Source organism: Perca flavescens, chromosome 12 (assembly GCF_004354835.1).
Source record: "Perca flavescens isolate YP-PL-M2 chromosome 12, PFLA_1.0, whole genome shotgun sequence".
In the NCBI taxonomy this organism is placed as follows: domain Eukaryota; kingdom Metazoa; phylum Chordata; class Actinopteri; order Perciformes; family Percidae; genus Perca; species Perca flavescens.
Window position 1 is genome coordinate 29,957,517 of NC_041342.1, and position 20,093 is coordinate 29,977,609.

The 20,093-nt window shown below is 42.9% G+C and overlaps 1 protein-coding gene across 1 annotated transcript in view; it reads right to left on the reverse strand.

The window, feature by feature from the left end:
* cdh12a (cadherin 12a) overlaps positions 1–4,669 on the reverse strand; it is a 60,448-nt gene extending 55,779 nt beyond the window's left edge. The window contains exon 1 of the mRNA XM_028594357.1: positions 4,364–4,669. Coding sequence (XP_028450158.1) covers positions 4,364–4,669 — 306 coding nt within the window. The remainder of the gene's footprint in view (positions 1–4,363) is intronic.
* Between the last annotated feature and the right edge of the window lie 15,424 nt (positions 4,670–20,093).

Genomic DNA, 20,093 nt, shown 5'->3' on the forward strand with positions numbered 1-20,093 from the left:
TTGTCTACTATTGTCAAAATAATGGACATGTTTCAAAGTGTGATCTAGCAACAGCGTTTTGGATTGACGACCAAAGATTTCACCGCAAGGTCTGTCTACTTTCATCTGGTACAGACCAAGGCCCCGTTTCCCAAAATAATCTTGATCATAAAATCATCAAAAAAAATAATCTCTCTCACACACACACACACACACACACACACACACACACACACACACACACACACATAAACATAAATAAATCATATAAAACTTCACACAAGTCTCAAACCAGTATCATCCTTGCAACAATTTACATCACTTAATCTCAATCTTTAATCACTCTGCTCTATTTGTCAATTCTTCATTACAGTTAGTCAGATTTAAAGGCTTGTGTGGAAAGAGTTCAGAAATGAGACCTGGTATTCTGATGTAATGTTTAATTTTACTGAAAATAGGACATTCATTTGTCTCTAGATCCGTTAGCTACCCAGGTTTAGATTGATGCATCCCTTTGAGTCCTGATTCTTGATTGGGTGTAACACAGAAGGATGAGGACCATCTAAAAATGCACATGTAGTTTTCACTTTGAGATAAATTGTGTTGTTGTTGTTGAATGCTGATGACCTCACAATATGCTTTGGAGTGGTCGTTTTGTTAAGCAGTCATGACCGACAGGCACAAATGGAAGCGCCACTACAAAGGTCGGGCCAGACATGTGTAATGAGGTGATATATATCTAAGAGCTGCACGCGCCTCCTGCTGGGAGACAAACAAACATCAGAGGTCTACACAGTGACTGCAGCAACATGAAGTCATGGTGTAACCTATTGTGACTTCATGTTCCAATGCATTTCTGTTTTATGCCATGTCTTCACACATATTGTCCATTAAACATCATTTTAAATAGGTAAAGAGAGAGAAGGAGACAATCAACATACAGGTGCTGTATGCATGTGTTAGGGTCAGTGCATACCATGGGATGTATACTGTAATAAGTGGATACAGAGTTTGAGGCAGAGCCTCGTTTATTGCTTTGTGGGTTGCTGAGTGCCGCACAAATCCAAAAAAGTTCAACTTCCGCGGTGTGAAATTACCAGGATGATCAGTGCTATTCGGCCCATCCCATAGAGCAGGTTTTTTTCAGATCTGCCCAAACAAATCGTAGCAAGGGGCAAGAGGTTTTAATCATACCAAGTGCACATACAAGTGCAGAAATAAAGCCTGATATTGTCACAACATTGACTTGACAGGGTGAGAAATACAGACACACGCACACAAACACACACACACACACACACACAAACACAGACACACGTACACTGTCCCGCTGGGCTTGCTTTCTGAAAAACACAACCTTATTTGTCACAGATGACCAGTGAGGTGAGAAATCCAGGGAGCATTTACCTCAACCTTTTCTCAGGATATGTAGTTCAGCTGTGTGTGTGTGTGTGTGTGTGTGTGTGTGTGTGTGTGTGTGTGTGTGTGTGTGTGTTTATCCTGTCTTTGTGCAGTGAATCTGTGATGCCCAGAGTAAAGTAACCATTCCTGCAGAGGTGCTTTGTGCCCTTTTCATTTTATTACCTGCCTGGTTTGAAAAAAAAATAATAATGTCCTGATTATTTTCCACTCACCGGATGTAGACTGCGGGTTTAACCCTGCCGTTGACTTGCATTGTGAAATAAGGCAGGCCCCCTTCAGGCTGAATTTAGCATCGCCCTGTCTGTGTTCTAATTTGCAATAATGACTGGCTCACTCTGCATTACTTATACCTTTTTAGTAGATGGGGTCAGACATGCAATCAGACATTTAGCCACAGCAACCTCCTTTATATAACTTCATCATCCGCTGTCTTAGCCAGACATGTGGCCTGTCAACATTCTGTGCTTGATGCCGTTCAGTGTATTCTTCTAAACCTGCCTGCCTGCCTCCACAGATCCAACCAGCGGTTTTAGCACTTAAAGCCCTGACTCAAACTCTAAGTGGCATAAGGTCATCTGATTCCCTCTTCCACCGTCCTTCCACGCAGCCCTGCCTCCTGCAGTGATAATCAAGCTGTAACCCTGCTATTAGCACCAACAGTGGATTAATCAGGGACCCGGGTGGAGCCCAGATTACTCAGTCTGACAGCCTCTTCAGGCCTTGCACGTGTTCTCCTCCCTGTTTTTAGTTGGAACAACAGAGAACTATAGAGCTGAGAGACGTTTGGGCCTTGCACGTGTTCTCCTCCCTGTTTTTAGTTGGAACAACAGAGAACTATAGAGCTGAGAGACGTTTGCTTGTAAAAGTAATCTCTCCATTCCCAACTAACTACTTCTGTATCCTTAAGCAAAAGTGCAAATAGTGCAAAACTCTTGCACACTTTTATTTAACAATGTTTTAATACATTTTTCATTGCAATTTCAATTTTTTTGGAGCCACATGTAATATTGACATGTTTTGATCCGGGTTATTTGGTTGGTCTCTACCCCTCTTTCACACATACTCTGACTGCCAGCTGGAGGTCTTTTTATTTTCTAAGTGGGTTTCTGCCAAAAGTATATTATTTTATATACATTAGTTACCTGAAGCCAACTCTAGCTATCTAATGCTGTACACAACTGGGTTTCTGGCAAATTATTCAATTACCAAACAATGTTTACAATTATTTCAAATTTTTCTATTCAGTACTTCATCACTGAGATTGAGTCTATTTTACAGCTAGAGTATACTGTCCTAGTATTCATGACCATGTATTAAGAGCAAAGACATAATTTTCAAAGAAAAGTGTGCCAGCACTCTACTGAGCAGGGTTTGGACTTTTCTCTCCTTTTTCATTTTTCACTCAACTGCTTCTGACACCATTCAGGATGCAGCTTTGCAGGATGTGTAATATGTTACATGTGCTTCCTCGCCACTGTCACACTGAATGCTTGCTCTTGGGGAATTACTGGAATTGTTGGGTCTTTGTAAATTATAGAGTGTGGTCTAGACCTACTCTATCTGTAAAGTGTCTTGAGTTAACTCTTGTTATGAATTGATACTATAAATTGAATTGAATTGAATTGAATGTGTGTTATCGGTATCCCTATGCATCTGGTGGCTTTGTCGATATTACTGAAGAGCCTGGCTAGATGTACTAAGTTGTCTAAAGCTTGCCCTGAGTAAGTCCTTTGGGTCATTATTTTATCTCCTACACATTCTTACTTCCTCTCCTTGGATGCTGCCTTTAATTACTGAGCAGTGCGGCTATTGATCTTCACAGAGGAAACTCAGACAACAAAGAAAAGGAAAGGCTTCAGATCTCCCGCCTCAGCATGATCCTCACCTCTCAAACACCATCGTCAAACATAAAGGGAGGGTTAAAACATTTGAAAACAGCACTGGGAATCTGCGGCCATAAAAAAACTGTAACAAAATGCAGGATATGGGATTTGTGGTGAAATACTGATTAAAGAAAAGCTAATTTACAAACACATTTAGCAAATTTCATTCTGACTGCACTATAAGAAGGAGACTATTCAGACAAACTCAGTGAACACAAGTGTAGATGCTGCTTGTGACCAAGAGGTTACACAATAACTTAAATGGGAAAAGATCATAGGGTGCATCGAACTATTTGCAGCATGAATTGGTAGGCATTCTCTAATTAGTCTAAATGTATGTAAGTTTGCTTTTGCAACCATGCTCACCATTTTAACATGCTTCTGAAATTTTAAATGGCAGTTTAATATAAGGCTGAGTTATTGAGGACTGAGCCCTGGAAGAAAAGCAAACTGACAGATTTCTTAACATTGAGTGTAAGGACTGCTATGGACTGTGAATGACATAACAGCTGTGTGGAAACTGATAGGGGAATTCTAACAGATACATATTTAACTGTATCATCTGCATTCATCTGGAAACCTACTCCAAGACATCATTGTAGTAGGTCATTTATATATTAACTAAGAATAAGCGGACCAAGAACAGAACCCTGTGGGATTCCTGTTTTATTCTTTAAACAAGATCATTTTTAATTATTAATAATAACACTTAATTATTAATAATAACACTGTTCATGGTTGGAAAGGTAGGATTTAAAGTCGGGATGTCCAAATGAAGGTTAATCAACCATTGGTTGTATTTGTTGAATCCAATATATGGCACTATTGGTTTAAAGAAAAAAGTCTCAAGTAATAGCAATTCAGTGAGATTTAAACCCAGTTACACCCACAGTTTCTGTTTAATAAACATTGTTTCTACATACTTCCTTAACTGGTGAGCAATCTAAACAATCAATGTTAAAATCCCCAAAAACTAAAACTTAAGATTCATGGGAGGTTGTTTTTGTTGTTATCTAAATTTCACAAAAACTGACAAATTTCAAAACTTTAAACCTCAGATGTTAACAATATTTACTTACTTTTCCAACATACTGTGGTTCAGATCCCATGTACTCCTCCAGGACAAAGAACTGGTTCCAGACCCATCCTCGTTTAATACGATGGACCCTCGTTCTCCCGTGTCTCCTTAGCTTTGTCCTGCCCTCTGAGGATGTCCATTCCCCGAAAGATGCTCTTACAGTCTTACCTCCAGTCCCTCCCCTGGCTGACATCACTCCAGCCTTAGTTCTGCTCGGGAGCAGAGTCTGCAGGGGGATTTGGGAGCTGTAGTCCAACAGGAAACAGGAGCCCACCAGAAACACAATGACATATTCCCTTGTGATCATCAGGGAGTGTCGCTGCTAAAAACGCTAGTGAAAACTTACAAAAGCTGGCTATTTCTAGGTTGGAAATGGACATGCATCCAAAACTGGATTCGTCCTGGAGGTAAGCATCGGACAAAGTGTTTAAATTCCAATATAATCCAAGATGATGAGAGGAATCTATTAATGGGCTATCCTTGCTGAAGTGTGAGAGTTACTGAAGATCATTATGTTGGATAAAGCACTCTGTGAAAACTTTGGTTGATGTTGACTGAGGTTCCGTCAAAGGGCTTGTGTTTAGAGTAAAACCTTTTTGGTCTGTTTTTGTGATATCCAGGTGATATTGGAGTTTGACTGCAGAGGAACAAAGATGACCCGCTTATCTTCTCTTCACTTCAGTCCACAGCTTTGACACCTGGAGGAAAAGATGACGATAACAATGTTGAGCATAAAAGTTCATTCTTGACTTTGGAAACAGTAGAAACCCTATCTCGAGGAGATTGCTAAATTGCCATATACTACCACCTGTTATCACATGAACAAAGTTCCATGCCTACGTCCCATGATGAGAGTTGTGTTATCTCCGTGACAGGTGGGCAATTCTTTATAACAAAAAACATCAGTTTGACTTGATGACATGTAATTTGACAACAGTGTGAAGCTTTGCTTGCAATTAGGACCTCCTTCCTGTTTGTATACATTTTTATGCGCTAAAAAATGGGCGTCTAGACATCCCCATGGCACATTGTCCTAGTTTTAATTTTAAGATATGCTATTGAACCTGACTTTTATTTATTTTTTATGAAATTTAGTGATCCAATATTCACTTCAAAAATATGTATGAATATTTGTTAATTTCAAAGCTGAATAGCTCTGCATTAAAAAATAAGTAAAAATACTGCTGGTTTCCTATATTTTGTATAGTGTGAGTTGTGGGTCACCGGTAAAACGTAATTGAAATAGTTTCAAAAGATCTTTTTTATAAACCCTGAGCAGATCTGCTTACATCTCTCACTAAGATCCTGATTACTACACATAAGGCACTACATGACATATCCCCCGTCACATTTCTTATGTTCTCGTCCCTCATTGTACTTCTCGACCACTGTAATCATCAAATCTCGGCGTGTTATCCCCCGCTCCAACTGCAGAATAAAAGGTGACCGAGCATTTGCTGTTCTAGCCCCAACCATCTGGAATCATTTTCCCCAATCTATCAGATTTGCAAAATATTTGGACTGTTTTAAGCGGCTTTCAAAAAACCCATCTTTAGAGGAAAGCCTTTTGTAGATCTCCATCCCTGTCTTGTGTTCTGGGTTGTTTTAGTTTGGTCAGTCTCTCAATGTGCTGTTTGTGTGTGTGTGTGTGTGTGTGTGTGTGTGTGTGTGTGTGTGTGTGTGTGTGTTCACGCATTTTGTAACTGTGTTTTAAAATGTGCTATATAAATAAAGATTTACTTACTTATTTAATGCTAACTGTCATATGGTTAACTGTAGCTGTTGTCCACTGTCACTGTATTTTTCGGCTGAATGAAATTAATCTTAACATTCTTAGAATGGTCCTTGTCTCAATCCTGTGATGCTGGATCCCCAGCATGATGACAAAAATGTCATCACAATTTTTCCAACGTGTGCCAAAGCTTGATTTGGTACAATCAACATGTAGATCAGTACTTTACTCTCCTAATAGTAATAATAGAAACAAGCACATGCTTCATGAAAAACTGGAAGAACACTTGATGTAACACCTACTCTTTCACATGGTAATTCATGCAAGACACCTGAAAGGTGATATGTTTACTTAGTGTGAATTACTGCTATCATTGGTGGAGTCACCAGCACATCAGGCCAAGGACTACATCAGATCACAGGGCTCTAATTAGAAAAAGGCTTTAGCGTGCAAGGCTGGCAGCCTGGGTGAATTAGTCTGACAGCTGATGCATGGTACTTGCACGTGCAGAGGTTGATGAAGAGGGTTTGCTTACGCAGGGCACTTAAGATCAGATGAGATAAAGTATACTAGTACTGTCCCCTTGGGAAAACCTTTCTTGGGCTGAGCATCGCTGCACTACAGAATATTAATCCCCAGACATTTGAGCAGCATCCTTGCAATCATTCATATACTAAAATACATAATCCCTAACCCTAACGCCTAACCCAATGTTCATAAATTTAAAAAACTAAGCCCAATAGACCAATAAATCAATAAAAAAATGATAACACCAGTAAAATCTAAATATTGCACGCAAGTATTACACATTGCACCAGAATATTGTACCTTCAATAGTAAACTGACAAGTAGAGTATTGGACATGCCGATGTAAAACCTATTATAAAGTGCTCTGTGATAGCTGTTACAGTTCCTCTTTTCAATGTACCCACAGATGTACAGACAACTAGCACTGGATTACTTTGATACTGAAGAAAACGTGATAAGTTCAGAAGTTATAAGGAGCGTCTTTATTTTTATCCACGTTTATTTCAAAGATAATGATATCTTTCGGAAAGTCACACACTGAATCTACAAATGTGTGTCATGTCTGTGTTTTATGACTCAGCAGGCTCAGAAGGAGTATGGATTTTGAAAATATTTAACTGTATTAGGCACATTCTAACTCCACTCTTTCATCCGCTATTTCTCCTCCATACAACTAAGAAGAACTGCCCCTCATGTTTACCACAAAATAGAAAAATACTGACATGCCATCACTCACCTAATAAGGGCAGAATGATTCCTCTCACTTGTCAACCTACTCTGAACTCTATACTTAGTTTTTTATACAGTGTGTGTGTGATTCTCCTGAAGCCATATTTAACAAATATCTCAGAATAACTCCTAGACATTGTGCAGTGGGAGTCCATGTAGATTACTAAAAGTGTTGGCCCCAATGTTGACGAGTTGGCCCCAATGTCAAGGATTCTGCATCCATAACCAATTACATGTGTTAAGTCGACACTGTGGTATTGATTTATTCGCAAATTACTTCTTTCCTTTCCACTACAGTAAAGCACACAGTGATAGAATAGTCCCCCAAGAGTTCGAATCTGAAAAGCTTGTCCAAATTAACTCCTTTGTCTAGACTGAAACCCAACTTATACATCTGTCTATCTGTAGTTTCTCAGCATTTTCAAATTAGTTAATTAGGACAGTTGAAACAAGTTACCATATGTAGTATATATATATATATATATATATATATATATATATATATATATATATATATATATATAAATTGCATTGCCTCGGAACCAGACAAATGTGTGAGCTCATGTTATATTTGCTCTGGCAGATACGTCTGGTTCCCCTCCCGCTCCCCCCGATCCTGGTCGGGCCAATCACAACCGTTTAGCTTATATTGGGCAGGTTTCAGATGATGGTCTTGCATTGCCAGACCTTCTTCCACACCGCTGCAAAGGAGGGTCTGGCTAGTCCACACAGCATTCCGGGATGGGAGAAAAATGTGCTCTGGTTCACTGGCATTTATTTAAACCAATAACAATTGTCTTGGGCGGCGCTAAGTGCCAGACGGAGCAACGGTGCATCTGAAAAATAGCAGCAGGAAGGAACTTGTTTTGTTGGAACGTGTACATTCAGAAGTTGTTTTAGTCGTGCAAAAGAAAAGATTGCACTGATAGTCTAGCTAGCTGTCTGGATTTACCCTGCAGAGATCTGAGGAGCAGTTAATCATAGTCCGAAATCCTAAGCCATAAATTTGGAGGAGGAGTTTAAAATGCCAACACAAAGCAAGCAGAAAGTGACGGACGGATGGCCAAAAATGAGGGACATCCGGCGGAATTGCCGGTGGCACCTGAACATCCCGAGAAATGAAACATCACTGATATAGTATACTTTTAAATGTTTTTTTTTGTTGCTTTTTTTGCGGGGGGCTTTTCTGCCTTTATTGGACAGAACAAGCCTCAAGTACATGTACGCCTGGTCTACCAACTTTCAAAGCCTTTCGCACTTTATGCAAAATAAGTTATCACGTCATTTTTGGCTCACGTACCCTCGCACAGTGACACTACAAAAAAAAAGAGTGCCCTAGCTTTTGTCTTGTCAACAGTATATAATCAATCACCCAGTCTTTATTTACTTTTCCAAGACATTTACACTGTACAGAGCAAGTGAAATATACTGACAGTCTTCCCTATAAATTAAGGAGGCATGGGTTGTGAAGCTGTTCCTCTATTCTAAACCAGTGTCAGTACTGTAGGTATATTTCACCTTGACAGGTAATGCACAAGCAAAATTAATTTGACTTGACAAATGAAAATCAAATATGCAAACAGAAAAACAGTTAGAGAGCTGCCATGAAGAATAATGCAATGTTTTCCGAAAATCCACATTCCTCTTCAGGTCATGAAAGAAATGTCTGTGCTCTGCTGCCCCTTACAACATCACACATGACCAGGCTGCCATGGATCAGTGCTCCCTGAAACAAGAGAAGTTAAAAATGCCTCTCGGGAATGACTTCTGTTTGTGTGTGTGTGTGTGTGTTCTCCAGAGAGCCTTTAGCCCAGTCAGGCACATGACCTAACAGAGTATTAAAACCATTGTTAAAGGAAAATGCATGTGGAGTAGTACTACAGAGTGGATAACCTACTTGCAGACCTCTTTGCCCTAGAACTTTCAAGCATGTACTACTAGTAGCACTAGCGGTGGCTAGTACACCACGATTATGGCTGTCACAGCAAATAGTTTGTATTATGACATACTCAAAATATCAAGTGTTTCTTGTATATTCTCACAGAATATCTGCATGTATTGATATGGTAAGTTCAAATCTGTTTTGCTTGTTTTGACTGATGCCTCCATGTCATTGACTGGCACCGCTGACCAATGCCTATGTTGCTATTATATGTGCCCCAGTGTGTGCTATATTGACTGAGAAAGCAAGTATTCTTTTCGTGGAGCAGTGGCAGCTGTGCCTACATGTACCAGGATACATTGCGCCCGCGAAGCCACTTCACTTAGCTCTCTTAGCTTTTTTAGTAAACAAAATTAACTCACAAAATGTCAAGACGGAAATTATTTTTAAACCTAAACAGAAAAATACGACCCTACACCTTCTGAATTTGAGTTTGTCTCATTTACCAAACCAAGATGAGATTAATAACCTGTCAACTCATGAAGACACTTAAAGCAACACTAAAGAACTTTTCCAGCTTCGGTCCCCGTACAGGTTGGAAGCAGAATTGTCCATTACGTTACAACTTCTAAACTAACTAACTAACTAACTTAACTAAATAAACTCACTAACTCCGCCTTAGTTAGTCTTTCCACTCTTCCAACAATCACAAACTGTGGTTTGGTTCGAAATAAATCATTAATTCAAGAAACAACCGCTATATGTTCACCTCAAGGCCACCAGACTCCATTGACAAAAACAGTAATTTTACTAGCTATTCTCATTTAAGTGACAAGCTGCTTCTCCGAGTTTTGCTAAATACCATCTAAGTCCCCATTAAGGCTAACTCGAGTTTTGCTGGCCTTTAGGTGGACCAGTTACTCTTATTTTAGAGACAAGCTGCTCAACTGAACTCAGTGTGAGCTGTTCTGAAAACTAGATAAAAGTAATTTTTTTATTGCAAGTTGTTAGACCAGACATTTGTAGCGATTGCCCCTCACTCATTATTAATACAAGAAACTCAGAAAACAATTTCACTTAAAAAATAAAAAATAATTGCTGAATCTTTTCATTTCTTTTTGTACGAAATCATACATAATAGCATCAATAAGAGAATTGTTAAGTATCTGTATTGATAAGCAGTATCGTTATCAATTAAATTCTATCGATACCTATCCCTATTTGTATACCACTTTTTAAAACGCTTTACACTTTAACATAAGGATTACACAATGCATAGTTTAGCCTGGCTTCTGACTACATTCCTAACTGGCAGTGATGTTTCTATGATGCAAATAAAATGTAAAGACCACGTAAATACTGCAAACGACCTCAATACCTCACGCAAAGGTGAAGCACTTCATCAGTCAGTCAGAGGCTGATGAAGATACTGCAGAGCAGCCTGATGGACACTTTGTCTGCTGAAGGGTGCTGATGGAGCGTGCATGTATGTGAGAAATGCCAATTGGAATAAGCGGCTTGGAACTTTTTTACGGTAAAACCTCTCAGCCAAATGGACAGGTGTCTCCTGTAATAATCCACGCAACACTTAACACTAACTAGCTAATTAATGACCCTGTCAATCACACATCATAGGCGACAGCCGGGGAAGAGCAGAGCAGTATTTTGGAAACTTTCCCTTATACGGAGTGTTTGAACCAGGAAACTATGATGACATCACTCAGAAATAGTGGCATTTCCAGCAATATAATAAGCGCAGTTATTTACCAGTACTTGAAATGACAACATAAAAGGAGCTAATATCAAATAGAAAATACTTTGCCAAGGTTTATAATTGTATTCAATAGTTTGCAATGGAAAGGTACAAACACTCGTAGCTTTCTATTTATTGTATAACTTTCTATTGTGTTTTAAATTCCCAATTGTGAGTTTACTATAGCGTTAATGTAGTAAAACTTTATCTGACCATGCTATACCAGTACCTTTTCCATTAAGTTTACGTACACTTCTGTTAATCCAAATACGGAAAATTCTCTAAATTTAAAATATATCCTCTGTACTTTGATTGAATAGTCTGTAGAGGCTACTACTTGGTGTCCCGAGTGGAGTGCGCTTCTCTGTTTACTTTTCGGCGCAGTACTACTAACCGGAGCAAAGTAAAATTCCACCGCTGCTGAGAAACTAGTCCCTCAAAATGTAATGCGACCATTGAGATGCAACATTATTCTATCATCACAGGCATTTACATCGATAGTCTGGCGTTCTCGGGTGTACTGTGGAGTGGGTAAGACTGTTTTTAGTGGCAGGCTGGCATAAACCGTTGACTTACACTAGACTAGCACCACCAAATTTGCACTAGACTAGCACCACCAAACTTGCACTAGATTAGCACCACCAAACTTGCACTAGATTAGCACCACCAAACTCTGCAACTAGAAGGACTGGATGAACAGTGTTGAAAACAGTCTCCAGTGATAAATAACGCACTGGCTAACTTGGAAATGAGGTCCTATGTCCAAAATTCTGAACCACCCCTTTAAGCAACTAAAAGTATTGCCTGTTTTACTAATTCTTTTAATTCTGTATTAACGTAGATACATATGAACACATACAAATCCCTCTGTGTGTGTGTGTGTGTGTGTGTGTTTATGTGCTAGTGTGTGTGTGTAGTGTTGTAGTAGAAGGGTTATCGAGGCCCAGTTCCACTGCACTGATATTTAAAGACCCAGACAGCGTCACAGTGATTCAGGCTCAGCAGCCACAGAGGCAAATTATTAACTTTTAACTAAGACTGTGTGTGTGTGTGTGCGTGTGCGTGTGCATGTGAGAAAAGACATACTGTGCAGTCTTCCCAGAATATGCAGATGATTTTTGTTCCATTTTCATTCTATTCTATATTTAGATTCTGCCCACGTCAGCGCACCATCACCTACTGTATGTTCCTACAACAACAGTGTTTTCCAGCAAAAATAGATTTTATCACCTATAGATTAGTAATAGCTGTTCCTATGTCATGTCCCAGTTCCTCTGGTACTGGCGTTTTTAAAGTCTGAGGCTGTGGACATCCCCTTTAGGGAAAGCTTGGAAAAAGGCGCCCCCTCACAGCAAATTGGATTTAGCTGATGTGATGCAAGGTAATTTTCTAAAACACACTCTTTTCTTCTGATTTTATTTATTTACTTTTTGCAGAACTCAACTTTCGGTAGCTGTACTGCATTTTCTTAATCCGTTATTTTAGTCCTTAATAAGAAACATGGCTACAAAGCCCTATCTAAGGGTTGCCGGGTTCCGATCTTTATAAGAATGGTATCCTACACATGCCAGCAATCACATATGGTCCAGTTCAAACATGTATTGATGAGATAGATCAGTAAATGCATCGACTTCCATGACATTAAAGTGCTCATATTATGCTTTTTAAGCCCAAAGTCCACCCCAAAGGGACTTACCATCTCCAATCAGCTCTGTTGTAGTCCAGCCTTTACTTCCGTGACAAACGTGCGTCACTTTGTAACACACGTTATAATGCTCGCCTAGCTGCTAGTGTGGCACGCCCTCATACTCTGCTTCTGACTGGCTAGTAGTCCTTACCTAGGTACTGTCAGGACACGCCCTCATACTCTGCTTCTGACTGGCTAGTAGTCCTTACCTAGGTACTGTCAGGGCACGCCCTCATACTCTGCTTCTGACTGGCTCGTAGTCCTTACCTAGCTACTGCGCATGTGCGACTCCCAACAAAGATGGAACAGAAGTGTGATGCCTCACTCTGTAGCTAAAACAGAGATCTCAACACACAGGGTGAAAAGAGGAGCTGCAGCAATGTGCAGTATGACAAAAATATGGTGTTTTTTAGAAAATTAACCCATGTAAATCTTTTCTGGTACAACCTCTAAATACAGTTATGAACCTGAAGATGAGCATAATATGGGCACTTTAAAGCTTCTCAATCTGAGCTCGTTGCAGTGACGCTTTGGACTTTGGATAGGGATTGTTATTTTTTATGACCACCACAAATCAGGGCGGTGTGACTACAATGGGAAGCCTAGCTCTACGGGTCTGAAGTGCCAACAGGGAGAAGTGATGGATGGAAAGAGCCAAGGCGTAGACCAAGAGACCATTGCGGGAATCTGTGCCACTGTACTTCCAGCGCTGCTAACACACTGTCACTCACAGTGGAGATTACTCGCTAACTCCTAGGCTCGTGAGATATGTGATTAGTAGAGGGTCTTTTTTCTTTTTTTTTAAGAAATCACATGACTTACTCATGCATACCATAACATTAGAGAGACCTTATAAAGTATAAAGATCATTACTCAAAGCTGAGCAAATGTCATTGTTTTCAAAATAATGTATCCAAAGGCCAAAAAAGCTAATTTAAACAGTGTGCAATAGAAGTTTACTGAGTTAAAACGGATTGTAGTTGACAGTGATTGTGTCCAAAGACAGGTTAGTCATTGTCATAAAGTGCAGTGTGTGTTTGTGTGTGTGTGTGTGTGTGTGTGTGTGTGTATGTGAGAGTGAGACTGGGGACAAGTGTCTAATTGGGCATCAAAAAGCCATTGTGTTTTCACTGCCATTGCATTCAATGTAGTAAACTGCTCTACACTAGCATTACGGACTACAAAAATATTGTTTATAAAAATAAAATGACATAAGCCAGCGTGTACTTGACATTTTCATATTCACTACTCTCTATCAGGGACTGATGAAAGCTTCTGCATTTCTACCTTTCAACACCAAGTGTCGGTTGTTTTTTTAGTTCATTTGTTTTTCTACAGACAACCACAGAAAGCTCCTCGATATGAATGTGACATTTTCAGCACTTCTCCGTGAACCATCACCTTATCGTGGTGGAGAGGTTTGTGTGTCTCTGTGAACCTGAGGGCTGTGTTGTCTGGAGCTTTGTGCTCCTGGTAGGGTCTCCCAAGGCAAAGTGGTCTCAGGTGAGGGGCCAGACAAAGAATGGTTCAAAAACCCCAATGAAGAAGCAAGGTAGAGATGGAGTGACCCTGCCCGGAGGAAGCCCGGGGCCCCGTCTGGAGCCAGGCCCAGACGGCGGGCTCGTCGGGCGAGCGCCTGGTGGCGGGTTTGCCACGGAGCCCGGCCGGGCACAGCCCGAACAAGCTACGTGGCTCCCATCTCTCCAGCCCATGGGCCCACCACCTGTGGGAGGAACCGTTGGGGTCGGGTGCGATGCCACATGGGTGGCAGTGAGGTCAGGGGCCTCGACGGACCAGACCCGGGCGGCAGACGCTGGCTCTGGGGACGTGGAACGTCACCTCTCTGTGGGGGAAGGGCGGAACTGGTGCGGGAGGTGGAGCGCTACCGGTTAGATCTGGTGGGGCTTACCTCACGCACAGTCTCGGTTCTGGAACCATACTCCTGGATAGGGGTTGGACTCTTTTCTTCTCCGGAGTTGCCCAGGGTGTGAGGCGCCGGGCGGGTGTGGGGATACTCACAAGCCCCGGCTGGCGCCGCTGTGTTGGAGTTTACCCGGTGGACGAGAGGGTCGCCTCCCCCCACGCCTGCGGGTTGTGGGGGGAAAACTCTGACTGTTGTTTGTGCATATGCACCAAACAGGAGTTCGGAGTATTCGGCCTTCTTGGAGACCTTGACTGGAGTCCTGCATGGGGCTCCAGTGGGGGACTCCATTGTTCTGCTGGGGACTTCAACGCACACGTGGGCAATGATGGAGACACCTGGAGGCGTGATTGGGAGGAACGGCCTCCCTGATCTAAACCAGAGTGGTTGTTTGTTGTTGGACTTCTGTGCTAGTCATGGATTGTCTATAACAAACACCATGTTCGAACATAGGGATGCTCATAAGTGTACCTGGTACCAGAGCACCCTAGGCCGAAGGTCAATGATCGATTTCATAATCGTGTCATCTGATCTGAGGCCGTATGTTTTGGACACTCGGGTGAAGAGAGGGGCGGAGCTGTCAACCGATCACCATCTGGTGGTGAGTTGGGTCAGGGGGTGGGGGAAGACTCTGGACAGACCTGGTAAGCCCAAACGTGTAGTGCGGGTAAATTGGGAACGTCTGGAGGAGGCCCTGTCCGACAGACTTTCAACTCACACCTCCGGGCGGAGCTTTTCGTGCATCCCTGTGGAGGCTGGGGCATTGAACCCGAGTGGACATTGTTCAAAGTTTCCATTGCTGAAGCTGCGGCGAGGAGCTGTGGTCTTAGGATCTTAGGTGCCTCAAGGGGCGGTAACCCACGAACACCGTGGTGGACACCAATGGTCAGGGAAGCCGTCCGACTGAAGAAGGAGTCCTTCCGGGATATGTTATCTCGGAGGACTCCGGAGGCAGTTGCAGGGTACCGAAGGGCCCGAAGGGCTGCAGCCTCTGCCGTGAAAGATGCAAAGCAGCGGGTGTGGGAGAAGTTTGGAGAAGACATGGAGAAGGACTTTCGGTCGGCACCAAAGTGCTTCTGGAAAACTGTTCGCCACCTCAGGAGGGGGAAGCGGGGAACCATCCAAGCTGTGTACAGTAAGGATGGGACACTGTTGACCTCCACTGAGGAGGTAATAGGGCGGTGGAAGGAGCACTTTGAGGAACTCCTGAATCCGACTAATACGCCCTCTATGTTAGAGGCAGAGCTGGAGGATAACGGGGGATTGTCGTCGATTTCCCAGGCGGAAGTCACTGATGTAGTCAAACAACTACACAGTGGCAAAGCCCCGGGGATTGATGAGATCCGTCCAGAAATGCTCAAGGCTCTGGGTGTGGAGGGGCTGTCCTGGTTGACACGCCTCTTCAACATTGCGTGGAAGTCTGGGACGGTGCCAAAGGAGTGGCAGACTGGGGTGGTGGTTCCCCTTTTTAAAAAGGGGGACCAGAGGTTGTGTGCCAATTATAGGGGTATCACACTTCTCAGCCTCCCTGGTAAAGTCTACTCCAAGGTGCTGGAAAGGAGGGTTCGGCCGATAGTCGAACCTCGGGTTGAGGAGGAACAATGCGGATTCCGTCCTGGTCGTGGAGCAACGGACCAGCTCTTCACTCTCGCAAGGATCCTGGAGGGAGCCTGGGAGTATGCCCAACCGGTCTACATGTGTTTTGTGGATTTGGAGAAGGCGTATGACCGGGTCCCCCGGGAGATACTGTGGGAGGTGCTGCGGGAGTATGGGGTGAGGGGTCTCTACTCAGGGCCATCCAATCTCTGTATGACCAAAGTGAGAGCTGTGTCCGGGTTCTCGGTAGTAAGTCGGACTCGTTTCAGGTGAGGGTTGGCCTCCGCCAGGGCTGCGCTTTGTCACCAATCCTGTTTGTAATATTTATGGACAGGATATCGAGGCGTAGTCGGGGTGGGGAGGGGTTGCAGTTTGGTGGGCTGGGGATCTCATCGCTGCTCTTTGCAGATGATGTGGTCCTGATGGCATCATCGGCCTGCGACCTTCAGCACTCACTGGATCGGTTCGCAACCGAGTGTGAAGCGGTTGGGATGAGGATCAGCACCTCTAAATCGGAGGCCATGGTTCTCAGCAGGAAACCGATGGAATGCCTTCTCCAGGTAGGGAATGAGTCCTTACCCCAAGTGAAGGAGTTCAAGTACCTTGGGGTTTTGTTCGCGAGTGAGGGGACAATGGAGCGGGAGATTGGTCGGAGAATCGGCGCAGCGGGTGCGGTATTGCATTCAATTTATCGCACCGTTGTGACGAAAAGAGAGCTGAGCCAGAAGGCAAAGCTCTCGATCTACCGGTCAGTTTTCGTTCCTACCCTCACCAATGGTCATGAAGGCTGGGTCATGACCGAAAGAACGAGATCCAGGGTACAAGCGGCGAAATGGGTTTCCTCAGGAGGGTGGCTGGCGTCTCCCTTAGAGATAGGGTGAGAAGCTCAGCCATCCGTGAGGAGCTCGGAGAGCCGCTGCTCCTTTGCGCCGAAAGGAGCCAGTTGAGGTGGTTCGGGCATCTGGTAAGGATGCCCCTGGGCGCCTCCCCTAGGGAGGTGTTCCAGGCACGTCCAGCTGGGAGGAGGCCTCGGGAAGACCCAGGACTAGGTGGAGGGATTATATCTCCAACCTGGCCTGGGAACTCCAGGATCCCCAGTCGGAGCTGGTTAATGTTGCTCGGGAAAGGGAAGTTTGGGGTCCCCTGCTGGAGCTGCTCCCCCGACCCGACACCGGATAAGCGGACGAAGATGGATGGATGGATGGATTTTCAGCACTTGAAACTACAAACATGAAATGAATCCACATGGCACCTCTGCTGACGGAACTGATGTGATCTCTGAAAGCACAGGGATGCTGATGCTCTACACAATTTTGATGTTCATGTAAAATATTGGAGCCAATATTAATAAGGTGCATACATTCACCATGCCTATGCCTAATGTAAATATGATGAAATGGGGAAAAAAACAACAACTTTGCATAACAGCCATCCAGGTACTTCAGTGGGCGAAGGTATAATGGAAAGTAGCTTGCACAGATCCAGATCTTAGACAGTGTATCGGGTGCATGGCAGTGACAGAGATCAAAGAAAACAAAAACTCCAGCACTCACAAATAAGTAATATTCCTATTAATGTGGGCAAAAAAACAAACGCGCTTTAGCTAAAAGCCGTCAGCGTAATCAAAACCAGCAGACAAGGCAATGAATATAGACAGGTTGAGGTTGAAACATCAATCAGCATAGAGGATACAGTACATAATTGAAATAACAGGATCCATACATCTCGATACCGGTGGAAAAACAATACTTTAAAATCAGTGCCGGCGCCTAAATGGTGCCTGAACCGATACTTAAAAAAAAGGCTAGTCTGTTTTTGTGTACAACAACCGCAGCAACGCACAGAGCTGACGTAGCACTAAGAGTGACTATGATATTGAGTAGTATGAAAGCCCAAAAATCTGCATAGGGAGGTTGGTTGGGGTGGTGGATGGGTCAAACAACACAGGACTTTCACCTAGGAGACTGGGTATCCTGTCCCACATGTCACGTTTCCTAAACCCAACCTTCGCTTTCTTCTTTCCCTAAACCCAACCGTCCGTTCTTGTTTTCCTAAACCCAATTGTCCCGTTCTTCCCGTGTGTCATGGAAACGTAAGCCCACCCACGACCTTTTCCTTAACTGCATCAAAAGGGGTGCCAATAGTCCCGACCAAGCGCGTTTAGATATGGCGCTAAAGGAGACTTTTATTGTCAATAACAACGGCAAATTCACCTGACCAAGCGTCCATATTTTACGCAATGGGAGTGAGAATCAGGCAAGGGGGCGTAAACTGTCGCAACCTTCGGTGAAAACCCTGACTAAGACGCATATTTCGAATGCGCAGTATACATGTTCAAAGAATGTTTTTAAAACCTGACTAATACCAGCAAAATGCTATATTAACAAAAAAGGCCTTATTCAGAATATTCAAACGTAATATACTGATTGAATATTGTCAAATTGGGAATACTAGTGGAATATTAGTGTGCATGTACACTGTTCATGTGGGAACCTGACTATTGTTTGAAGACAGACTTGAAAAGCTGTAAACCTTATTTAATATACCAATACATAACACTGTCATACATTGTCAATCCATGTCAGACATGAGCAATAGGCGTGCTGGAGAAACTTGTAGAAGCTATATGTGTTCATTCTGTGTTCAACTGTTCAATTTTGATACATTACATTGATAATATAATTTCATTAATATTTAATAATGACAATAAAACAACTGGGCAAAAGGAAAGAAAGAGAGCAGAGTGTGTAGAGGAAAGGAAGGAGAAAGGGAGACGGTGGGGGAAACAGGTGCAAATCCCAGAACCCAGAAGTCATCAATCTTCCACTGAGGTGGAACAAGGCGAGCTGCCCCAGTTGGTGCTACCCAGAAACTCTCCACGTTGCCAATGTGTTACTCTCGTTGATTTCCATTTATCACCAGCATTTCCTTCACCATGGCAAGAGAAATTTGACAGGAAACATAGATGGAATTTTGTTTTATTTCATTTAGTTATTCATGGTCTGCTGTTTTTTTCTACATTCATTGAGTGGCAGCCTTGATTTAAAAAATTTCAATCTGCACTGTAGCCTTGAAAGCTCATCACATTTGGAAAGGCCAAAACACCTCCTGTATACATACTTTAGTATGTTTTTTTTTCGACTCTTTGGTATGACCCTCAGTTTATTTCAATAAAGAATCGCTTCAGAACCAATTGAAGTTCTTCTGAGGCAGTTTATATTGACTTTTACTATTGCTTTATGCACCACATTGAACGCTGCAGTATAAGACCGCTCTGGTCAGTGTAGGGAGGTGTTTGGGGTGTGGATGGAAGGGTCATAAAATACAGGGCTGCAGGTGTAGTAGGTTATCCTTATAAAACTAACTTTCTGTCATATATGCTGAAACTGACCCTATGTTCCAGTAGAACTACATGAAGCAGGTCATTTTAAATTAATGAAAAAACAATCCGGCACCACCTACAGCCTGTAGTGCGATTTGCAAACATCCACCGCTCCCTGTTCAGATGCACCAATCAGGGCGGGGGGGTGTCTAACTGCGTGTCAATCACTGCTCATGCACACGCATTCATTCTCCCTTGTGGGGGGAGAGGCTTAGGAGACCGTGTGGGGCTTTAGTGGAAAGGGGGGAGGGACTGAGAAGTTGTCGATGTTCACATTTTTTGGCTAAGTCCTGGATCTTCACAATCCTACCTTCGGCACCTTTAAGCAGGGTGGCAGAGTTTGTGTTCCGAGGAAAACACAGAGTTTTTTACCCAGGAAACAGGTGTTGGTGTCCTGGAAGTACTACGTTAGGGGAACGTGTGTTTTAACCTAAACCATAATCTTTTTCCTAATCTTCTAGTCGGTCGCCTTTTGTCGGCTTAGCTGCAAATGCCTCTGAAACGACCGGCACCTCATGGTG